This window comes from Haliotis rufescens, unplaced genomic scaffold, assembly GCF_023055435.1.
Source record: "Haliotis rufescens isolate VD_foot unplaced genomic scaffold, xgHalRufe1.0.p SCAF_10, whole genome shotgun sequence".
NCBI lineage: Eukaryota > Metazoa > Mollusca > Gastropoda > Lepetellida > Haliotidae > Haliotis > Haliotis rufescens.
In genome coordinates this window covers 7,454,276-7,475,772 of record NW_025963780.1, presented here as the reverse complement: position 1 = coordinate 7,475,772, position 21,497 = coordinate 7,454,276, and the positions used below count along the sequence as shown (strand labels likewise).

The 21,497-nt window shown below is 39.0% G+C and overlaps 1 protein-coding gene across 3 annotated transcripts in view; it reads left to right on the top strand.

The window, feature by feature from the left end:
- The window catches only part of LOC124118005 (cilia- and flagella-associated protein 221-like), a 244,435-nt gene that overhangs the window by 175,082 nt on the left and 47,856 nt on the right, over positions 1–21,497 (top strand). For all 3 annotated transcript variants that reach the window (XM_046480041.2, XM_046480039.2, XM_046480040.2), the window contains 2 exons: positions 289–389; positions 4,946–5,032. In XM_046480041.2, coding sequence (XP_046335997.1) covers positions 289–389; positions 4,946–5,032 — 188 coding nt within the window. The remainder of the gene's footprint in view (positions 1–288; positions 390–4,945; positions 5,033–21,497) is intronic.

The window sequence follows — 21,497 nt, the reverse complement described above, 5'->3', positions numbered from 1 at the left end:
TTATGGCCTGGGGCCTTTTAGAAATGGTGGTGAAGAACTTGAAAACACTTTTATGTTTTCTACAACTGATCTCATAAAGCTACGATGTCTTTACAGCTATGCCATTCCAAGAATGTTTTTTTAAGAAAATTCCCAAGTAGAGTTTTGATTTACTTTCAGAGAATGTTCAAATATATTATGTGTCCCCAAAGTACTGCATTTTCAGATTGAATGAGTGAAATTTATCAGGTTAATATTGTCAAAAACTGCTTTTAGTCTGTCTCTTGATTATGCTTGTATATCTAACAGGATATTGTGCGTGGCGTCATGGGATGGAAGAAGTTCCCATCCCAGGGTCTCACCTCTCTCAGCAACACCCCTACCCTCTCTGCTGTTTGGGTGGCCAGGTGGTAAGTATACATTTGAAAGTCAAAATTTAAGTATACCTCATGTTAATTTGCCTTTTAGCTGACATTGTGACTTATCTGCACAGAAGTAACAACACCTCGAACATCAAATTTCGTGATAATGTATCATGTGATTGTCTAATAGTGAGCTGGCATCCCAGACTGGCAATCGGGAAATTTGAAATCACTGGTATTATAGAGTAGCAGCAAACCCTTAAAAAGAGGCTTATTTAAGGAGTAATCCCTCCCCACAGTTGAACAAAGCACAACCCCATTTTTCTTCACAAGATGTCATTTATGTATCAGAAAATTATGGTCGTCGTGATTTCTTTTGGTGGTAAAATGCACACTTGTATGACAAAATTAAGTAAATCAAATAAATGGCTATAAACAAGTCAGTTTGCATATTGCAATGCTCATTGTATAAACAAAATCAGTGTGCTGACTTAGGAAACCTAAAATAGAACAAATAAACAAGTAGCAAAATGGTTTAAGTTGAGTTAAGTGTCAAAACCAGGAAAAAATTCCTCAATTTTCATTTTCAAATTATTACAAAACTGAAGATAATGTAACCTCTATATTGACAATCATGTCGGCTGATATCTCAAAATCTGCCTGAATACTTTAGGAGCTTATGAAAAATTCCACAATTAATATAGGTATAATATAATGTATGAAAGTTTAATAAATGTGATCCCATCCCCATCCTGTTAAGACCGCCTCCATGGTCTTGTGGTAGAGCGTCCGCCCGGAGAGCGGAAGGTCCAGGGTTCGATCCCGGGCCGCGTCATACAAAAAGACGTTAAAAGATTGTACTTGTTGTTACCCTGTCTGGCGCTCGGCATTAAGGGGCTAAAACAAGGACTGGTCGGCTCGGAGTCAGTATACTGTGTCTGAGTGGGGTATTCATGTTAAACTGCGGCATGGTATCTCAGTGAGCTAGCACTATAAATCGGCATCAGTCCGGACTAGTACAAGCAGCCACACACACACATACACGTGCATGCACGTCGCTATATAAGTGCAATAATCTTGGACGCGACGTTAAACCCAATTTCACCTCACCTCACCCATCCTGTTAAAACAAAAAACACAAATATATAATAGCATATTTAAAAAATTACAATGACTCCACAAACATTCTTGTCCACCAAATTGTTTTATTTGAGCACATGAACCCTCTAACCATTTAAACAGTTTTGGTATTTGGTGTATCTTGCTCTGGGATGCTTACAATATAACAACATCAACACCAAGCAAGATATTAAACATGTCCGTTCACATTGTACATTTCTACAATCTTTGCTCGACTTTTGCTTGCTGCTGTATTTATCAAAGCAAAGTGATGAAATATTCAGGTTATCAAGTATTTAATGTCTAAATGTGTTTCGGCTGACATCGCACAACGGTTGACATATCTCTTCTGATTCTTCTTGACTCTTCTTGACTCTTGATCTAACGATTGTTACGACAGTAGATGTATGTAAACGTACCTTGTGTTGACTCGCAAGTGGTAGGGGGTAACTAATGAATGACAACAATAACTAGATTCCACACTGTTGGGATATTGAGCCCCTGACATGTGCTACATGTCACTCTACATGTAGTTAAAACATACAAAGACTTTTTTCCTTTTAGCGACATAAATCCAAAGCATGTTTACAGCTAAGTTTTTGTAAAACTTTTTTTATACCACAACTTATTATCACGGTCTACAAATGTGAGAACATGTAATAGACACGACCCTTATAATTCAGTATTGAAGCAGATATACAGCACAAAATATTTTTTGAATTTTTATAAAACGTCAACACCAGAGAACAACCAGTCTCGAATATCCGCCAATACAGATTCTAATGGACGTAACAGCAAAATAGCCATGAAAATTATATGAACAGATCTCTGAAAATAGATGAGAATGGTTATCATGTCCTGCCAATCACAAAATTTGTATAAACATAAGCGTTGTATGGTGCCTTCAGTGCGTTGGTTGTCTTTAAGGAGACCAGAGAAAATCCAGTGACACGATAATGCATTTACTGCTTTTTGGGGAAACTAAAAACCGATATAGTAATTTTGAATTATGTCTGCTGTGTACAAGTGTGCAGAAGTGTGTTTGGAACGCAGCATGACTACATAGCCACAATATTGTTTTTATACCATGAGTAAAGATGTTTCTCATTTACATCTTGGTCATATTCATTTGTTGTTACTTTTGACTACATTTGACAGACTAGTCATACCGAACTGTACACAGTTTGAGGTTTAAGTATGTAATTACAAATATAATCATATAGTACACTCCTTGGGTATTGAGAGCAATATAAATGTTCTCATATATGTCACATTATGAGGTTTAGGTACCTTTATGCAGTCTTTGAATGACATTTAGAAGTGATACACATAAAGAAGAGAATTTATGGATGTTGACTTCTTTATTTAGAGGAACACAACATTTCGGAGTATATACTTACTCCTTCATCAGGAGAATTAATGCTATGAAGCACAGAACATATATATGCACCTGTAAGAACAATAAAAGTAACAAGATATCAATTGGAAAATAAGAAAGGGAAGCCAATGGTTAATTGGTGCTGATTTAATAGCGGATTTCAGGTCTAGTTTGTTGACAGAGGTCTGATGTTCTTTGAGTCTGGTGTTGATCGAGGGATCTGAGGGTGTCTTCAATGTACTGGTGGCCACAGTTGCAGGGGATCTGGTATATATACATCCTCTGTGGTTGGGACTTGCGCTGCTGGTGCCTCTGCCATTGGCCCCGGAGACTGTTAACTGTTCCATTTGTCCATTGCTAATCACCTGTCAGCACCAATTAACTGTTGGCTTCCCTTGTGAAGTTTCCTCCTTTGTTATCTTATTACTTTGCTGTTCTTACAGGAAAATATATATGTTCTCTGCTTCATAGAGAAAGTATTTTCTCCCGAACGTTGTGTTCCTCATAATAAAGAAGTTGACGACCATAAATTCTCTTCCTTTAATACCTCTATGTGTCTTGAGATTGAGTCCACAGTATTATCTGATTGTCCATTTTGAGGGGGAGCAGCTGTTTTGATCTTATAGTGCACATTTTTTTTTTGTTTCTTCGTATATTCGATAGGGCTTAACCAAGCATGCCCAGAACCAGTAATGCAAGTTGTATGAGCATTTGTAGCTTTTGTAATACTATCTATGTATTAATTTAGAACTACACTTTCAAAGTATCATTGACCTTCAAATGTACCTTCTAGGTGGTTTGAATAATCATTGATTTTAGGCAAACCTTCAGTAATATCCTACATAGAAAAGGTATTTGCAAACGGTGACATGTATGTGTTGTGTAAATCTATTATTAATGAAATTAGCAATGGGAATATAAAAATTGCACATTTTGACAAAATGAGGAGTGGGGTAACATATTACCAATTATTTAAAAAATCGTAAAATGATAATACTAATAATTCATTACGGTTCATTTCCCAATAATTGGAGCAATATTTACCATATTTTGGCTTATTTTTACTAATATCTCAATTTGCTATAATTAAAAAATTAAAAACAGTATCTGCCACCAAAACATTTGACCACAACCATCATTTTCTAGTTCGTTTGGTACAAAAACATAAGGAAAGTCTGAGTTTGCTTTGTTCTACTATATGGGGTGTGGTATGTCGGCTGCTTGAGAGCCTGGCCACTACTCTACTAGTCAACCAATGAGATTAATACACATCTATATCAGAAAGGTCAACAACAGTAGTATAAACGTAAAAGCACTTGAATAATGCAGACATTTCTGGGATATTTATGAAGCAAAGTAGTCAGATTATTAACAGACTACCACAGACAGAAATAACACTATATCTTAATGAAATTAGGGGCAATGATGTTGCATCAGGATAAATGCACTTGATATTTCTTTAGGAAGCCCAGGAAGCATGTTAAATGAGTATGGATAAGGAGAACTGACCTTTGTGGTACTAAGCCATTGTACGTTGGCAGGTTATTATGACTGTTTAACATTTAAATTTAATGGTTGCTCGTGATGCTAAGGGCTTATTGTTCCTGACACCTTCTGACAATTTATCACATGTATGCTGGAGGTAACCGCATATGAGGCAAAAACAATAGTGAAACATATAGTGAATATTGTATACTCGCCAGACCTTGCACCATGTGATTTTCACCTGTTTCCTCACTGAAAGAATACCTTCGTGGAAAGCGCTATGATGACAAGGATGACCTCAAAGCTGCCGTAAATGGTGGCTTCAGAAAACTTCTTCCTGCATGACTGGAATTGAAAAGCTTCATAATCGATACAAGAAGTGTATTGAAAAGCAGGGAGATTATGTTAAAATATAACATTAAAAACACTTGTTGGTTGGTTTTGTTTTTTAGGCTTAGAACTTTTTGACCAGCCCTCGTATAGCTAGAATATTGCTGAGTGTGCCAAACACCAAACATTAGGAGTGAAAGTGTTCTAGGGTAGTAAAAGAACCTTGGTGCTGAAAGTATGCAATTTATTTTTGTTGTTTAGATATAATTGAAGTCATGGTATTGACTTGCAGGGATGACCAGTTTGGTGATGAGATGCTGTCCAAAGATGTTCCTGCATTATTTGATGGTCTGCCCAAGGATGACATGGAAAACATAGAGTAAGATTGTGTTTGTTCTTTAGGGGTGGGAATGACTGAAACTGAGGCATTCAGCAGATATCATTTGGCTTGTTACATGGACAAAGTTTGATTCCTATTGAAGCAAAATATGAAAACCTGGCATTCTCCTGTTGAAATTATATTGCCCTAAAATCCTCTTCTAACAAAGAAACGCTTCATCTTAAAATGGAACTGAAGCTACTGCGAAGAAATTACCCAGGAAAAGGCCAAAGAATCAAATATTTTTCAAATATAAGGTCACATTAAGGTGATACTGTTTTTAGTTTGAACGCACCTTGAAATTGTCAATGTGAGCTTATATTTTGGATCTTAAGGAAGAGAATTTATGGATGTCAACTTCTTTATTATGAGGAACACAACATTTCGGAGTATATTACTTACTTACTTACTTACTTTGGAGATTTAACGTGCGCTTTCCGACTGATGCGTATTTCGCACACGGGCCCGGCCAGGCCATTTAATGTGTTTCCGAAAGGGGTGAAAGTGGTCTGTGCAACCTAAGAGGGGGGTTTAGGGGTTGCTTATATAGAATTTGGGAATTTTGAGATTTGGAATAGATGCCGATGGGGTTGGGGAGGAGAACTAAGGGAGCTGGGTATGGTGGATGTTTGTTTGTTTATGTGATTTTGATTTGGTAGGTTATTGTGTTTTTAGATGCGTTTTATTAGTTCTGTTTTTATTAAGAATAAGCCTAAGGCCTTGAAGTTTTCTAGTTTATTTTGTGGGTTTAGTATTGCTTCTAGAGTGAGAGCCTTGTTTAGATTGAGGGTGTTTGTAATGCGGTTCGATGTGTTAGGTAGTGTGTGCAGTGGATGAGTGCGTGTTCTGGGGTTTCTGGTTGTTTGCAGTGTGGGCAGTTACCTGTAGTGTGTTTTTTTATTTTTTTTAGATGGTTATTTAGGTTGGTGTGTCCTGTTTGGAGTTTAGTGACTACTCTGTCGATTTTTTTTGATGGATGGAGAATTTTTGGTTTGGTTAGTGGTTTGCTGAGCACTTTTTTGATTTGGCAATTTAAGTTTAGATATAGGTTATGCCATTTTTTTGTGATTTTTTGCTTGTTTACACTTTTAATTTCTGATTTTGAGATGGGTAAGTTTAAGCTTATTTCTTGCATTTTGAGGGATAGTTTAGCTGCTTTATCGGTGTTTTCATTACCGTGTATTCCTACGTGGGCGGGTATCCACAAGAAGGTTATTTGTTTGCCTGCTATAGTTAGGTCGTTGGAGCTTTTAAGTATTTGATTTATTAATTTAGGTCGGTTTTTGGTATTTTTGTTTTGGAGGGCTTGCAGTCCACTTAGGGAGTCGGTAAGTATTAGGATTTTTTTGTGTTTTTTGGATTCTTGATTATGGAGGGCTGAGGCCATGCCCATTAGTTCTGCCGTGAATATTGATTGGTTGTTTGGGAGTCGGAAGGATTGTGTGGTTTTAGTTGGCTGTGTGGTATGGACTCCGAAACCTGTGTGTTTGGAGATCGGATCTGAGGATCCGTCCGTGTAAATGTGACACCAATTTGGCCAATTTTCGTGTATGTATGCTAGTGTGGTAGTTTTAGCTATGTTTGGGTCGGTTTGTTTATTTATTTGGCTAGCTAGTGTTGTGTCTATTTTGGGTATTTTAAGTTTAGGGGTGAAGATATTTGATTGTTTGCAGTTTTGTTTAAGATTTTTAATTTGGTGTTCATTTAGGTAGTTTGTTATTCTTTGGGATATTGGGGTAAGTAAGGGGTGTTTACGAGCTAGAGCTTGGTTTTTGGGGCTGATGTTTTGGTTTATTAAGTTTTGGATGAGAGGGTTTGATTGGGACGCGGCCCAGAAATTTAAGCTTAGCTGTTCCCTGCGTAGACTTAGTGGCATTTCTCCTGTTAAGGCCTGGAGTGAGGTGTAGGAGGTGCCATGTTGGGTGCGTGTAATTAGTTTGAGAGCCTGATATTGTATTGAGTCAAGTTTTTTAGATAGAGAGTTGTTTAGGGTGTTGTATATGGCGCGGCCATAGTATAGTTTTGATCTAATTAGTGATATGTAGAGAGAGAGGAGGGTATCTTTGGAGGCTCCCCAGTTAGAGCCAGTTAGGCATCTCAGGGTGTTTAGGTCTTTACTGCATTTAGTTGTTAGGTTTTGGATGTGAGCATCCCAGGTGAGATGTTCATTGAAAATAAGTCCTAAGAATTTGGTTTGTTTTTGAAATTTGATTGTTTGATTGTTTAGCTGGAGGATTGGGGAGGCGGGTTTCATGTTTTTATGTTTGAATACTATTCCTGTTGTTTTTTCTGAGTTAAGGGAGAAGCCCCATTTGTCAGCCCATTGTTGTATTTTATTAAGAGATTTTTGGAGTAAATTTTTGACCATTTTCATGCTTTTAGTGCGGATCCAGATCATCCGCGAATTTTGATGTGTTTACTTTAGGGGATAGGCCCTGGAATAGATCGTTTATCATTATATTGAAGAGGGTGGGGCTGAGGATACTGCCCTGTGGAGTGCCATTTTCTAGGGGACATTGGTCCGATAGAGTTTGGTCTATACCCACGGTTATTTTGCGATTGTTTAGGAAGTCCTGGATGTAGTTTATTATCTGACCTTTGAGTCCTATCTTTTTAAGTTTTTGTATTAGCCCATCGTGCCATACCATGTCGAAAGCTTTAGAGAAGTCTAAGAAGATGCCTGTGGTATATTGTTTATTTAGTTGTCCTGTCTTAATATCTTGTTCTAGTCGGGCGAGGTTATCTAGGGTTGAGCGGCCAGGAGTGAAACCACTTTGATCTAGGTTTATGATGTTATTTTGGGTTAAGTAATGTTGTAATCTATTTTTAGCCATTGATTCCATTACTTTACATAAGTTTGAAGTTAGGGATATTGGTCTATATGAGTTAGCTTGATTAGCTGGTTTATTAGGTTTAGGGATTGGTATGACTAGGGCCTGTTTCCAGGGAGTAGGAACCTGTCCGTTTAGGTAGATGAGATTGTATAGTTTGAGTAGTGCCTGGAGTAGTTTTAGGGGGAGTTTTTTAATTATTTGGTAAGAAGTTAGGTCTAATCCTGGGGCTGTGCCCTTTTTCCTGTTTTGGATTACGTAGAGGAGCTCCTCCATTGTGTAGGGTTGATTTATTTCTAGATTGTTATTGTTTGGTTCTTTTGTGGGTTTGTTTTGTTTTAAGTTTATCTTGGAATTTTTGACTGAAGTTGGTGTTACTGCTAACGGCCGAAAAGTGGTTGGCGAGATTATTTGCTTTTTGGGCGGGGCTGGTTGAGTTGTCAATGTTAGGGGTTTTTTTATGTCGTTTTAAGCCTCTGATGGTGTGGATTTTGCGCCAGACCATTCTGGCATCTGTATGGTTATTTATACCTTCGCAGAATTTTTTCCAGTCTCTACTTTTGGCTATTTGGACTAGTTTTTTAACCTGGTGGTTTAGTTCGTGGGCTATGTTTAAATATTTGTAGTCGCGTTTTGCTTTATTGAAGGCTGATTTACGTTTTCGTCTAGTCTGTTGTATTTCCTCATTCCACCATGGTACCGTCGGTTTGCCTGTCTGAGATGTTTTGAAGGGGATGGAGGTTTTGGCTGCGTTTATTATATAGTCTGTTAGGTTTTTACAATAGTTTTCTGGATCATTATTTACTATTTCGTTTAAGTTAGCTTCGTTGCAGATATCTTGGAATTGGTCGTATATGAGGCAGAGAGCATATATATATGTACATGTAAGAACAACAAAAGTAATAAGATAACAAAAGGTGAAAACTTAAAGGGGCACTGATCTAACGCAATTCCCCGGACTGGTGGTTGCCTTTGTTATTGTTTTTTTCCCCGTGAGTACCCGGATGATACGCAACGCAACTGAGCGTGACCAGAGACTGGGCTACCGTCTGCAAGGACAGCTAAATAAACTTGGAGGCTGGAGGCAATATTTGTTTTACGCATTTTTGCATAAACACTGATTGGTTAACTGTGATCTATAAAGATTTCGACAAAGGGCGCATGTTAATTAATTTCTTCAGCCTAAACAAACAGACAAAAAGAACAGCGGAGCTCATCGGATGTCGTCATTTGGAAATACCCCAGATGGTTATAGTTTACACTAAAAAAGTATCCATGCAGTGAAAGCATTTTCGGATTTCGACTTGCGTCGATAATACGATTACTACTCCCTTGTTGTCATCCACGTTTTCTCGTATAAACCTACACTTGTGTATTTGTCGTCATTCACTTGATGCTCAGTTAATGAATTTATTACAGGTACAATTAGTGGTAGCACCACTTAGATTACCTGACAAAGGTTCCCATTTGGCATTTATTGTGTCTGGGGTAATTATTCAATCTAAATCCAGGTTTGAAGTGAGGTGATATGTGTGTTATGTAATATGCACGTGGCAGCCCAGCAAGGGATGAATGATCAGTTGATTTACTTTTTTTTGTAAATCAACGGATCGTTCCTAGTCATCAAAGGATTAACAGAAAATACGTTGATTGATTAATCACTGTTATCTTGCACAGTGGATATGTCAAGAGTGAGTGTTTACATGTCTAGGTTTACTAAACCAAAGGGAATACACTCATATCATGGCGTGAAGTGCCGATGTAAAAACAACATACTTTGTTCAAAGGGTTAACTGATAATACGTTGATTGATTGATCATTGTTATCTATCACTCAATGGATTTTTTAGGAACCGTGGACGGAATGAAAATAGTTGTCACGTGGGCTTTCTCAGCCGACCATTGAGACTTGACACCTATGTAAAACACCTGAAACAATCCAAGTGATCAGTTGAAAAACGAACACGGGTTATAATATCCCGAAACGATATATATCTTTTAAAATATTTGATTGTTACTGAGACACGTGACATCGAATAAGTTTGTTTGTACAGCTGCAGACGAGTGGGATATTGTTCCTTTGTGTGGATATTCACGGATACATTCCTCGAACAAGGAAGCTGCCTAAAATTTATACCCATAAATTTGGTAGGTTGTAATTATGATATTTGCATTTTGTTTTCCTTCATTTGAACCGATTCGTTCTTGTTTCTCTACGTCTTGGTTGGGAAATTCTTCAATGCGCGATAGACGTTGTTTTCACAGGTCTTTTCCTTTGTAAGCGTGTATATATTACCGTCAATTTGTAAAATGTGATTCTCTCAGGCAATTTATAAAATGTGTAAATATTTCAGTCATTTTGACTAAAAAATCTGTCCAGGTTGATTAAGACAATCAAAAGGGCCTACAAACATCACAACAGATTATTATGTAGGATTAGAAGCCAAACAACATAGAAATGTACTTTTCAACGTAACATTTTCAGTCTCTTGGTGATGACATTAAACATCAAAATGTTTGGAATTCGTTATCATAATAATACAGATGGAAATGTTTTTCAGTCACTTTGTAAAATAACTGAATATTTAGACGTTTAATAAATTTGTTACACATTTGACAGTAAAACAATATACACACTATAAAAAAAGCAATGCTCAGGTAAAATATTTACTTTGTGTTGCAAGTCAAAATAGTGTAAACGAAAATCGCAAAATTACCAAGCAAGTGACTTATCAAAACTTCGTCACCATTACCGATGCTACCCACAAAGATACCTACATTTCCTTATTATCTCGAAAACTGTATTTCATTTTGTTGATCATTGTGACCATACGCCCTTATTACTACCCATAAAAGTAATAAAAATAATGAACTGATGACACGATAGTGAAGGTGTAATGATGATAAATGTCTGTAAATATTTAAACTTATACTATCTCACACTATGCATTTCGAAGGTGGTTCTAAACCATGACAAAATCCAATGATTATCACAAACCTTTAGTGTCGAAATAACTTGTGTAAGGGTCTCTTTCTAATCACCCGGTGTGAACAGAAAAGAATTATTTTGTTTTAGGTTAAGTGACTGTCTTTCTCAATAAAATACAAACGCTGAGACAAGGGTTACGGAGCCATTACGCCATACTTGCAAGGATTGCAAACATATTTTCCCCCCCCGCATGACCCACACTTCGTTTGCTGTGACTGTCATGGCACATGCTCTTACAACAACCGATGTCAGTAGTGTCTTCACTTATCAGAGCCAGATTAAAAAAATTACCTCCATAAATATCAGAATCTGAACATGGCCTGTCTTCAGTGAGGAAACTGAAATGGACAGTTCTCTCATATATATGGGTCATTATTTGCTATGGTGACACAAAACGCGACATGAGAGGATATTTTACAAAATACCATATCATCATAGAATTTTAGATATTTGGAAAATGTTCCCATCCAATATTGTCATTTTTGTAATAAAAAGACAAATAGGAAGGCTTTAATGAGCCTTGTCCCTGCCCATGTCATGTTATAACGGACATGATGCAAGGTCAGCAAAATTGCTCATAAGTTCCTACAAAAAAGATATTTTGAGCAATTATTATCCGACAGAAGCGCAGGTTTCTACAATAAATATCCAATTTCATATGATTAACTTTCAGAAGTTGAAGTTAGTAGAGGTGCAAAGTGAATACTGTGTTTCTCAGTGTGTGCGTCTTTGCAGTGCAGATTTCATCAATGCACTTTATTCATTTATATATATATGCTGAAATTAACATATTTATTGTCACATTAGATGGTTTTTTTTAAAGAAAACGTAATGGACATGATGCATTACAGAAATTGCCATGTTGCGTTATGTGCATGTAATATCTATAATTTGCCATTCTTAAAACAAATTTTGCCAAACATTGATGGATCAACAAGCATGGATCATCATGATAGCTGTACATCAATGGATCCCCATGGATTGAGGGATCGACTGTCATTGATAGATCGACATGGCTCATGGGATTGACACGGATTGACACATCCCAAGGGATCGACTTATGTCCAAGATTGATATAGATGATGAATCGATGTACCTCAGTGGATCATCATAGGTCGATGTATCGATGCTCATCACTTGGATCTATGGATAGAGTGCTCAACATACATCGATGGATCAACTGAGATCAAGAGATCAACATATTTTGATGGATTGATGCTCATCATCAGATCAACAGGATTGCTGTTTATCAAAGGATTGACATCATTCACGCAGATCAACAGATTGATATGCTTCCACAGATTGATATGACTATCCTCATGGATCAAAGGATCGACAGCGATCACCTACATGTACAGGATCACACAGATCTTATGACTAAGTGGATCAACAGGACTTTGTACACAATCGTCAACAGGGATCAACCAAGTGTCCTGGTGCAGTGGATCATCATCGATGCCCCTCTCCTAAGAATCGTTATCACCAGAGTTCTGATGATCATCACGATTCTACAGAGACACAACGCTACTCCCCTCTTCGAGCTTGTCACCACTATGATCATAATGAACGGAGGCACTTCATTCAAACTCTCTCACTTTACCGCCGAAAAATGTTTTTCCCGCTGCCAGCCCCTTGCAAAGACAGTATGCTGCCAACCAACTACCTGCCATAACAGAAACCAAAGGTACGTTGATTATGAAGCATGCGATAGAATATCTAGGTCCCAGTCCAGTTATCCCAGACTTCTAGTCACCGATCTTCCTTATTCCAAAGAAAGACAGCAGAAAGATATCTGGATCTTCAATACCTAGAAACTCCTCCTCACTTCTGCATGGTGACCATTACGTTACTTTCTTCCGTCATTCGCCCAGGAGACTTCATGGTCAGAAACACGAAACACATGAGTTACCCGTTATTATGTTGTCTCTGTCTTAGTAGCGCAAAGGGGTTTTATGACGCAACCCTTACATGAGTTTCTTTTTTTTGACACTAAAGCCTTATGACAGCCATTGGATTTTTTCATGGTTTAGAACCAGGTTCCTTATGTACATCTCACAGTTCAGGTCCTTTTACAGACTAGGGTATCTGGGCCCCACCATCCAACCGTGAGATAAATGCAGTGTGAGATAGGATCAGTTTTTAACATTTTTACAATAAATTGTATTTTTATATACTTGTCTAGGCTAAAAGCCCACCCAACCATCCCTGCATCACAGTTACATGAGCCTGTACGCTCTGTAGTGCGTGACCTATTGTTTATGATGGTCCCCATGCAGATGAGTGGGATGTTTTGGGGTGCAGTGTTTTTTTAAGCTGGAAACTTCATTCTAGGACCATTTCCACACCAAGAATGAAGAAGGATGAAATGCATAGTGTGAGATAGGATAAGTACACAAATATACATCTTATTGTAAAATATTAGATTTTAAAATATTAGATTAGATTTAGTGTGTAGATCAATATCTGGTGTACCCACCATGCAAAATTTCATCCGGCAAGTCAAATGTCCATTCACAATAACCAAATCAGTTCACCTGTCTTGTTTCATATATTATTCCGGTTAATAATTAAGATAAATCACTTTCCCTCAGGTTTTTTAGATTTATGACCCTCATCCTCTACCACTATCACACCCCACCTTCATAACGACCATTGTCAAGAATTGTTGCCCTGGCACAAAGCTCGCTGCCATGTTGCCAACAACTTTTTCTGCCATCTGTGAATCGGAGGCATAACCTTGATTTGTCTGTAAAAGCTGTTAGGGTCACACCTTTCACAGGATGCCTTGTTTTCAAGCGGGCTGCATTGAGCTGTTTTTTTACAGAAGATGTTGAAATTCACCTTCCTGCTATTGTACGGAAGACATGGCTCAATTTGATGGACGTGTCAGGCTCCTTCCTTTTCATGAGATGACAGGCTTACAATGAGGAAGCAGGGTGGCATCCGTATCTTCCTGTTATTGTACTCTATTGATAACAGGAGCCAATTTGAATATATTGTAGAGTGAAAACATCTTAAATTTAAAAGATTAAAAAAAATAATCTGAGTGTCCATCTTGCCGTAGCTACATTTCCTCTTTCTTCGAGAAAAACAGTTTTCCTCCTTGCCATGGCGACCACTGCCACTCTCGTCTGCACCTGGGATACCCCTGCCTCAATTGTCGCCTTACACCTTGTTCTAGATGAGATCTCAGAACCGCAAGATCACAATATCACGTCCACCCTCTCCAGAAAGAGTCTCTAAGTGTAATCGTTCCTCGCCAAGAACCTCTTCCTGCGGTTCGGCGCCCAGCATCGTAGCTTCTGTTGTGGACAAGCAGCGTCCACTTCATGCATTCACAGATTGCATTCTATGGATCATGGTAGACTCTGACTTGCCTCTGTCTCTCCTTCCTTTGTCAAGGCAGTGGAGTAGGCTAGTGGATGAAGTGTTGACTCGTCAAACCGAAGACCCAGGTTCGATTCCCCACATGGGTACAATGTATGAAGCCCATTTCTGGTGTCTCTTCTGTGATATTGCTGGAATATTGCTAAAAATGGCGTAAACAAATACTCACTCACTCATTCACTCACTCCTTCCTTTGTCACTCATCGCTACCTTTGTTCAGACATAGATTACAAGAATTGGCCCTCTTGAGTCCGACTTCCTTTGGTCAGCAGAGGTCCATGAGTTATTTGAGAAGTCTCTCTTTACTGCACAGGCTGAAGCGCCACTTCACACACTACAGATGTGTTTAGCTGAACAGGCGCTCAGTACAAAGAGGACTCATTGTACAACGTAATGTGAAGCACCTCTGTTGGGCTCAGTTGTATTCAAAGCCTTTGTCTAAGACCTTTTCTGCCAAATCTCCGGGGCATTCTTATAAAGGAGGGAATCGTCTTCAGCTCGGACATCGACTGCTGCCTGATGGACGATCCTACGCCTTGGTTGTTTCGCAAACAGATCAGGTTCTCTATCCTTTTTCGGCAGCTTGGATGGGAGGTCAGCTGCGACAAGTTGCAGTTGACTCCTCCACAAACCCTCCAATTCATCCCGGCCTTTTCGTCCCTCAGAAATATTAGAACTTGTTTCAACCTCTGGTCCATGCTTGTCTGTCCTCTAATGTTACGATCCACAGGTGGCAACGCCTGCTCCTGCTCACCTTGGCTTAAGATTCCACCTGCCGTGAGCATCCTAAGCTCAGCCTCTTCAAATCTTTAAATGTCAACTTGTTCACCACTTGTCACAAGCATCAGCTTTATACGTTTGTCTCACTAATCCAAGACTCCCTGGCTAGGGATCATAATGTCAGTGGGTTAGCATCCACCTTCTTTTGGTAGCTCCTTATTGGCCCAGCATGACATAGTTCCCCAACCTTCTTTGACTTCGAACTCCCCATATTTGAAGGTCTGCTCAGATATCAGCACACGCGTCAACCACATCTGTGTGGCCCATTTACAAGACATGCTGATTTACACTATGTGAGGCAGAATTGCACAAAGCTCAGAAGTAAGTCTGACATATCCTCAAGACGCACCAGGCCTGTAACAGGCCAAAACATCACCCTGGCCAGTTCTTCCTCGGGGAAGGTTTGGCCTGGTCACGTTCTTCCCCACCCCTGGCCACACATTCCCCCCTTATATTTGAGGCTGGAAAGGGTCAGCCTAGGCCAGATCTTTCCCCTCTCGTGACTCCAACCAAGGTCAGATTTATCTTATCCTGGGGCAGTTCCTCTCTGTGGTCAGAGCTTCCCAGGGTATTTCCGCATGTATTGACATGGGGAAAGAGTTGTTTGAGGCCAAATATGTCCCCTTCTCTTGCTTCAGGAAAACCATACTTGTTTACTTTTCCTGCATTACTCCTTAATGCATCTACTGCTTACCTTTCAACAAAGAAAGACAGCGCTTTGCAATGGGTCCATCTTCAGTCTACTTTTTGTAGGACTCATCCCACTGTCATGTGACCATTCGTGACATCACATGTGATCACATTCCTGCTTGTTCTTCTACTGGGAAGTTGTGTTTTATTTTGGTCCTCCAACTTTTGCCTTAATTTGGTGGTTAGCATTCTGCCACCATGTTTCACGTTTGTATTTTTTATAAACATTTAAAAACTCTTTTTTTGCTGATTCAAAACTCTCGTTTTCTCATCAGTATGTACAAGTCTACTTCAGCTACAGTTTCAAGTTAGGTGTAACCTATGCCTGGGCGGTGCACTAATTGGTGTGGCAAAATAAATATTCATCCACGTTGTTTGGACTGCACTCAAGTATGCACTCCAAATTTTCAATGTAATTTTTTGAGTTTCTCAATTTCTAGACTGGTCACACACAAGCATATTCTACAGCACTCCCATTTGTGTTGCGAGGAAGATGTCGGTGTAGCAGCACACTTCCAGCCACCATTCCCCGGGTTATCACCACTCAACCCTCGTCGTTAGGTTGAGCGTTATCTATGGTTCTTGTGACTGCTGACATTCATTTGCCTCTGTGTACTACGGCGCCGGACTCGAATGTGAGTATTACACATGTCTCTAATTTTCAGGCGTCCTTGGCCTCCATGGTGACGGTCCCAGCAATGATGGCGCTTGAATCTTACGGTGCTCCTACTGGGTTGGCGCCAGCGCAAGCCACGATCCTATCAACACCTACCTACACGGTAGTGCAACCTATGTACGCACAAGCTTACAAAACCATACCTGGAGACTCACTGGATGCAGAACTTCATGCAGTCCATGTGGCAGCAGTCCATGGCACAAATGTATCCGGGGCCTACGCCAGTGTACCGGCAATGGCAAGTGTTGCTGGGGCTAATCCCTTCAGCCAAGTATTTGACAAGCAGAGGCTGCCTACATTTGCGCCCAATACAACAGTTCCTGTCTCCTTACATTGGAACAACTAAGGACTCATCTTAACTGGTGGTCGAAAGAGTCCAATGTCTTAGGAGGCTTCTCCTTATCCTTATCGGGCTAACCCTGAATCTAAACCTGTTTGTAGACGCCTCCCTTCAGGGGTGGGTTGCTCATCTACAGGGCCAGACAGCCTCAGGGCTGTGGTTTGGCGCACAATGAACTTGGCACATCAACACTCTCGAAGTCAGCATCAGTCCGGAATAGTACAAGCAGTCACACACACACGTGCATGCACGTCGCTTTATATGTGCAATAATCTTGAACGTGATGTTAAACCAGGGGTCCGGAAACCGTCATATGCGCCGGACATGTCCGATTGGGAATCTCAAATGTCCGTTTTAAAATATTGCTTACCGGACATTTTAAAAAGTATTGTCCGGACATTCTTAAATTTTGACCGGACATGATCAACAGTTAGGACTGAGCAGTTTCTGTCTGCAGTTGCAACACAATGAAGATTAACTACACTGACAAGCTTTGTTTGTTTTGATTGCTGTAAATACATCGTACCTACATGATAGTCCAATCGGTCAATCACTGTAATAGGCAATAAACTGAGTTGACACTGATTAATCGAGGATTAATTACTGAGAACATCTTGTTAATTTGAGTGAACGGTGTTTACAACTGTACATTAATACCTTGCATCATCGATGTACCTCATTATCCTCACAATGCTACGATACGTAGTATAACCTCAGACAAGAAGCGAAAGAGTAGTATAGGTAATGATGGTTCTGCCGCAACTCCACTGGAGCTGGATTTATTTACCTATACTGCTACTACAGATGGAATTTTTTATGCCAAAATGACTATGCGATTCAATGATAGTCATGAGATAAAGTTAAATTGGCTCTAGCTCACCAATACCTGGGGCCAATCATTGCTTTAGATGAGCCTAAATGGTAATAAAAATATTCTTTTTATCAATAAAGCGATATTCAACATTTTTATTAAGTTCTTCGTTCATTTTACTAGGAGACCAGACTATATAACTACACTCTTTTTGTAAATTGATAAGAAACAATTGATAACCGTATTTGGTTGGTTTGACATCACTGATATAATAAAAACCTTGTGGTAATTCTCTCCATTTAATAGTTTTTTCGATTTCCATTATTATATATATTTATGTAAGCATTTGTCTAAATGTGTTCAAACGATAGTAAGCAATCTATTTTTAATCTCCAACCAGTTCTTTGGTTTTGGCACGGAATGATTGACGCGCTTGTTGCCTCCCCTTTTCTATGAACTTTTTTTTCTCGTCTTCGCTAATACCACTGGTCTTACGAGATTTTGATCGAATCTCCTGCTTCATTTCATTGTATTTGGTGAGTTCCGACAGCACTAAATGAAACTCATCCTCGTATATCTTACAATCGACCATTGCTGTCGAAATATGATCCTCAATGCTGTTCAACTTTGCTTCGTCGAGTATCCGAATACTATCGTGTTTTAATGCTTTCTTTTGTAACCTACGAGAAATGAATTTTATCGCTATTCCTGCCAGTCCCGAGACTCCGGCGCCTATTTCCATGCCAAGCACGATAGGCGCGGCGATTATAGTTGATAGTAAACCGACACCCGCTACACCGAGTCCCATGCCAGCTGCTACAAGCGCGGTGTCAACTCCGTCGAGAGCATTCACGGCTCTGCGATACTTTTTATATAATCCAAGTCTCAACTCCCTATCCTTCTCTATTCGATGTTTTATGTCGCTTATTTGATGTAATCGAAATCCATCAACAGTTTCCATCTTTTCAAATGCCTCATCGAGCGCCGGATATAAACTCATAGTGTATATTACGATCATATAATAGTCTTTAATTGGTCTTGCTTAAATGTTTTGAGAGTATACATCAACCTTATCAAATGTATATTATACGGCAAGAATATCTTAGTAAGAGAAATACTGTCACTTTTAATAATTTGGACCCCCTCGAGGGTTGCAACGGGCGATGCTCCGATATGAATAATACTGCAACGTTGACGTTGGTGTTTCTTGAGCCATTTAATCGATAGACCTGGTAATATTTCGAAGGCATCTTCCGGTGCATCTCCGAACAAGACTTCAATAATAAGAGTAGAAATAATAGGTATTGCACTCAAGTTCTGTTTAATATCATCGAATTCGGTAACCAAATTTAAAGTAACATTTTTTAAGGCCAGACGACTATATAACATATGACCTGGGTTTTCTGGCAGGGGGGTAACTAACACACTTTTTCGTTTTGATGGGATATAAGCCGCGAGAACGATGCCACTATTTATTATCTTAATTAAATTATGTGCCTTACCCATCATCACATATGGTGGGGTAATGACGTTATTCAATAGCCACTCGATGTTTGCGTTGACCATAGTCCGTTTATTATCGTCGTTGCTAATAATATTGTACGAAGTGTTTTTAATGAGTCTACTAACGTCGACATCGCTTAAATCTTCTAGAATACCCGTTAATGTAACTTCTTTCCGCTTGTATACATTATCGTGTAAGTGTAAAGCGTATAACTTACCATTGGTACCGGGTTTACCGAATCCTTCTGTGTCTCAGAGATCGGAAAGCGCAATTGTATTACATTGTCTGAGCGTTCCAGGGCCTGATGAATCAACCATTATTTATAATATGGAGTGTTACACTTAAGTATCCTATATGTACAGGTTGGTGTTTTACATCTAATATAGAAATTTTGAGGTCTGAAATAATACCACGCTTTAATTTTTTATATTGTAATGATGAGAAAGATTCCGTTCTACCACTATTGTATTTTTCATTTTTCACTGGAACACATCTGAGCAGAGTTGAAGGACTTTCTAGTTGAATATTATCCGTCGTACTGATTTGATCAAGATGGATGCACAACTCTTTATAGGGAATTAAATCGGGCAATTTATCTCCATGCACTGTTTTGTTGGGTAGTATTAATGTTGCTTCTCTTTCGTCTCCTATTACAAATCCAAATGTATCTGCTAAGTTCCTGTGAAGATATATATCCTTTTCTCCAGAGTTAAAAATCAGCATCCCATTCGACTCATTTTGTGTGAGACTAACTCCCAAAGGCTTAAAAAATTCATCATTGAGTGAGCATACACTGTAATACCCATCAGGTATAATGAGTCCTTTCCTTTTTATTCTTAACACATTATTTCTTTTTGCAGCATTTATATTGGTCCACAGCGGGTAATACATTATATCGCATAGGGCGACTTCGAGCTGTCCATCCGAGTTATCGATAGTATGAAGCAGTTCAATAGACTGACCATTTGTTATTCCCGGGAGTGTAACATACATATTAAATATACAAGGATACTATATCATAACTTAAATATGAAATCGAGATACATTACTAATCAATCGATTATAGTAACTGCCTCTGGTGCTGAATTTATCGTTAAATTCCCTGATATCTTTGAAAAGTACAGAGTCAAGGCAACTAGCGATAAAATGGTGCACGACTGGTTTCACAATCCGATGCAATTTTGGCAAAACCAGTTAAACTTTGCCATATGGTGTGCCACAATGGGATGTGGTGTATCTCTTTATTCCCCAGGATTTATGCTAAATAAGTCTGTTATATCATTTCACGTGTACTATCAGATTCGACGTATACTTAAAGAAATTAGTGCTCCATTACCGCAGGATTGAGCGTGGAATTCCGCACAATTCCGTACAATAGGTGGGCATTCGAGCGTATTTGTCAGGAATTTAATGTTTCTACGAGTAAAGATTGGCGTATTAAAGGAGCAAACCATGGTCTAGGTGTTCCTTACGCAGAGGAAAAAATAACCGTCAAAGAAGAAAGCGATTATGTATATAAAAAACTTAATAAACTTCCAGTTGATATTCCTAAGTTGCGGCGTACCAGCAAACTTTACTCAAGAATATATGATCATTGGCATAAAACCAGTCATTGGTATAAAGGCTGGGAACTTTATAGTAACGATTGGAGAGGGGATATTATGAGTTTTAAGAGTGGGACTATTTATATTGTTAAAAAATTTGTACAACTGAACGATAACGCTTGGAATGAATTTCTTAATGATAAAACGGAAAATAATTTTACTAACCCAGGATTTGTAAGATTTAATGAATCGATAAGAACTTATGTATGGGCAATTCTCGGTGCACAATCGCAAACACGAACGTCCATTATCGGTTCTGGGACAGCGCTCGATGCGCAAAAACAGTTTGTCGCAAAAGTGGAGGACGCCATTAATTCACCAGTTGACATACCATCGTCTATAAAGCGTTTTCAAGATGCATTACAGTACGCTCAATCCAAAGTGGACTACGTTTATGCGCCGGGACTATACATGTCTCCGAATAATATGGAACTTAAGATCGGTCAAGTGATAGGTTATAATAATAAAATTGTTATCGCTACCGATAAACAAAAACCAGGTATAAATTCAGATATTAACGTCGAATTAATAACACAAACAATCACAGGCGAAAAGGGAATAGTCAAGCCAACATCTACTAACGCACAAACACAAGTGCCACCACATATTGAGGCTAAAAATCAACAACATATCGATGAAAAAACAGCGCTTGTATTAGGTGGAGTCGCGGTTGGTTTACTCATGATTTGGTTAGTGAACTGATTTGGTTAAATAGTTCTTAGCGGATACGTACAACAGCCCTGCAATTGCTACGATCACTGCCCACAAGTTTTGACTAAGCCAAGTGGTGGTCTTAGCTAATAAATTCAATAGCCAGGAAACTATACTCCCTATTATACCGGCAAGTGCGGCCG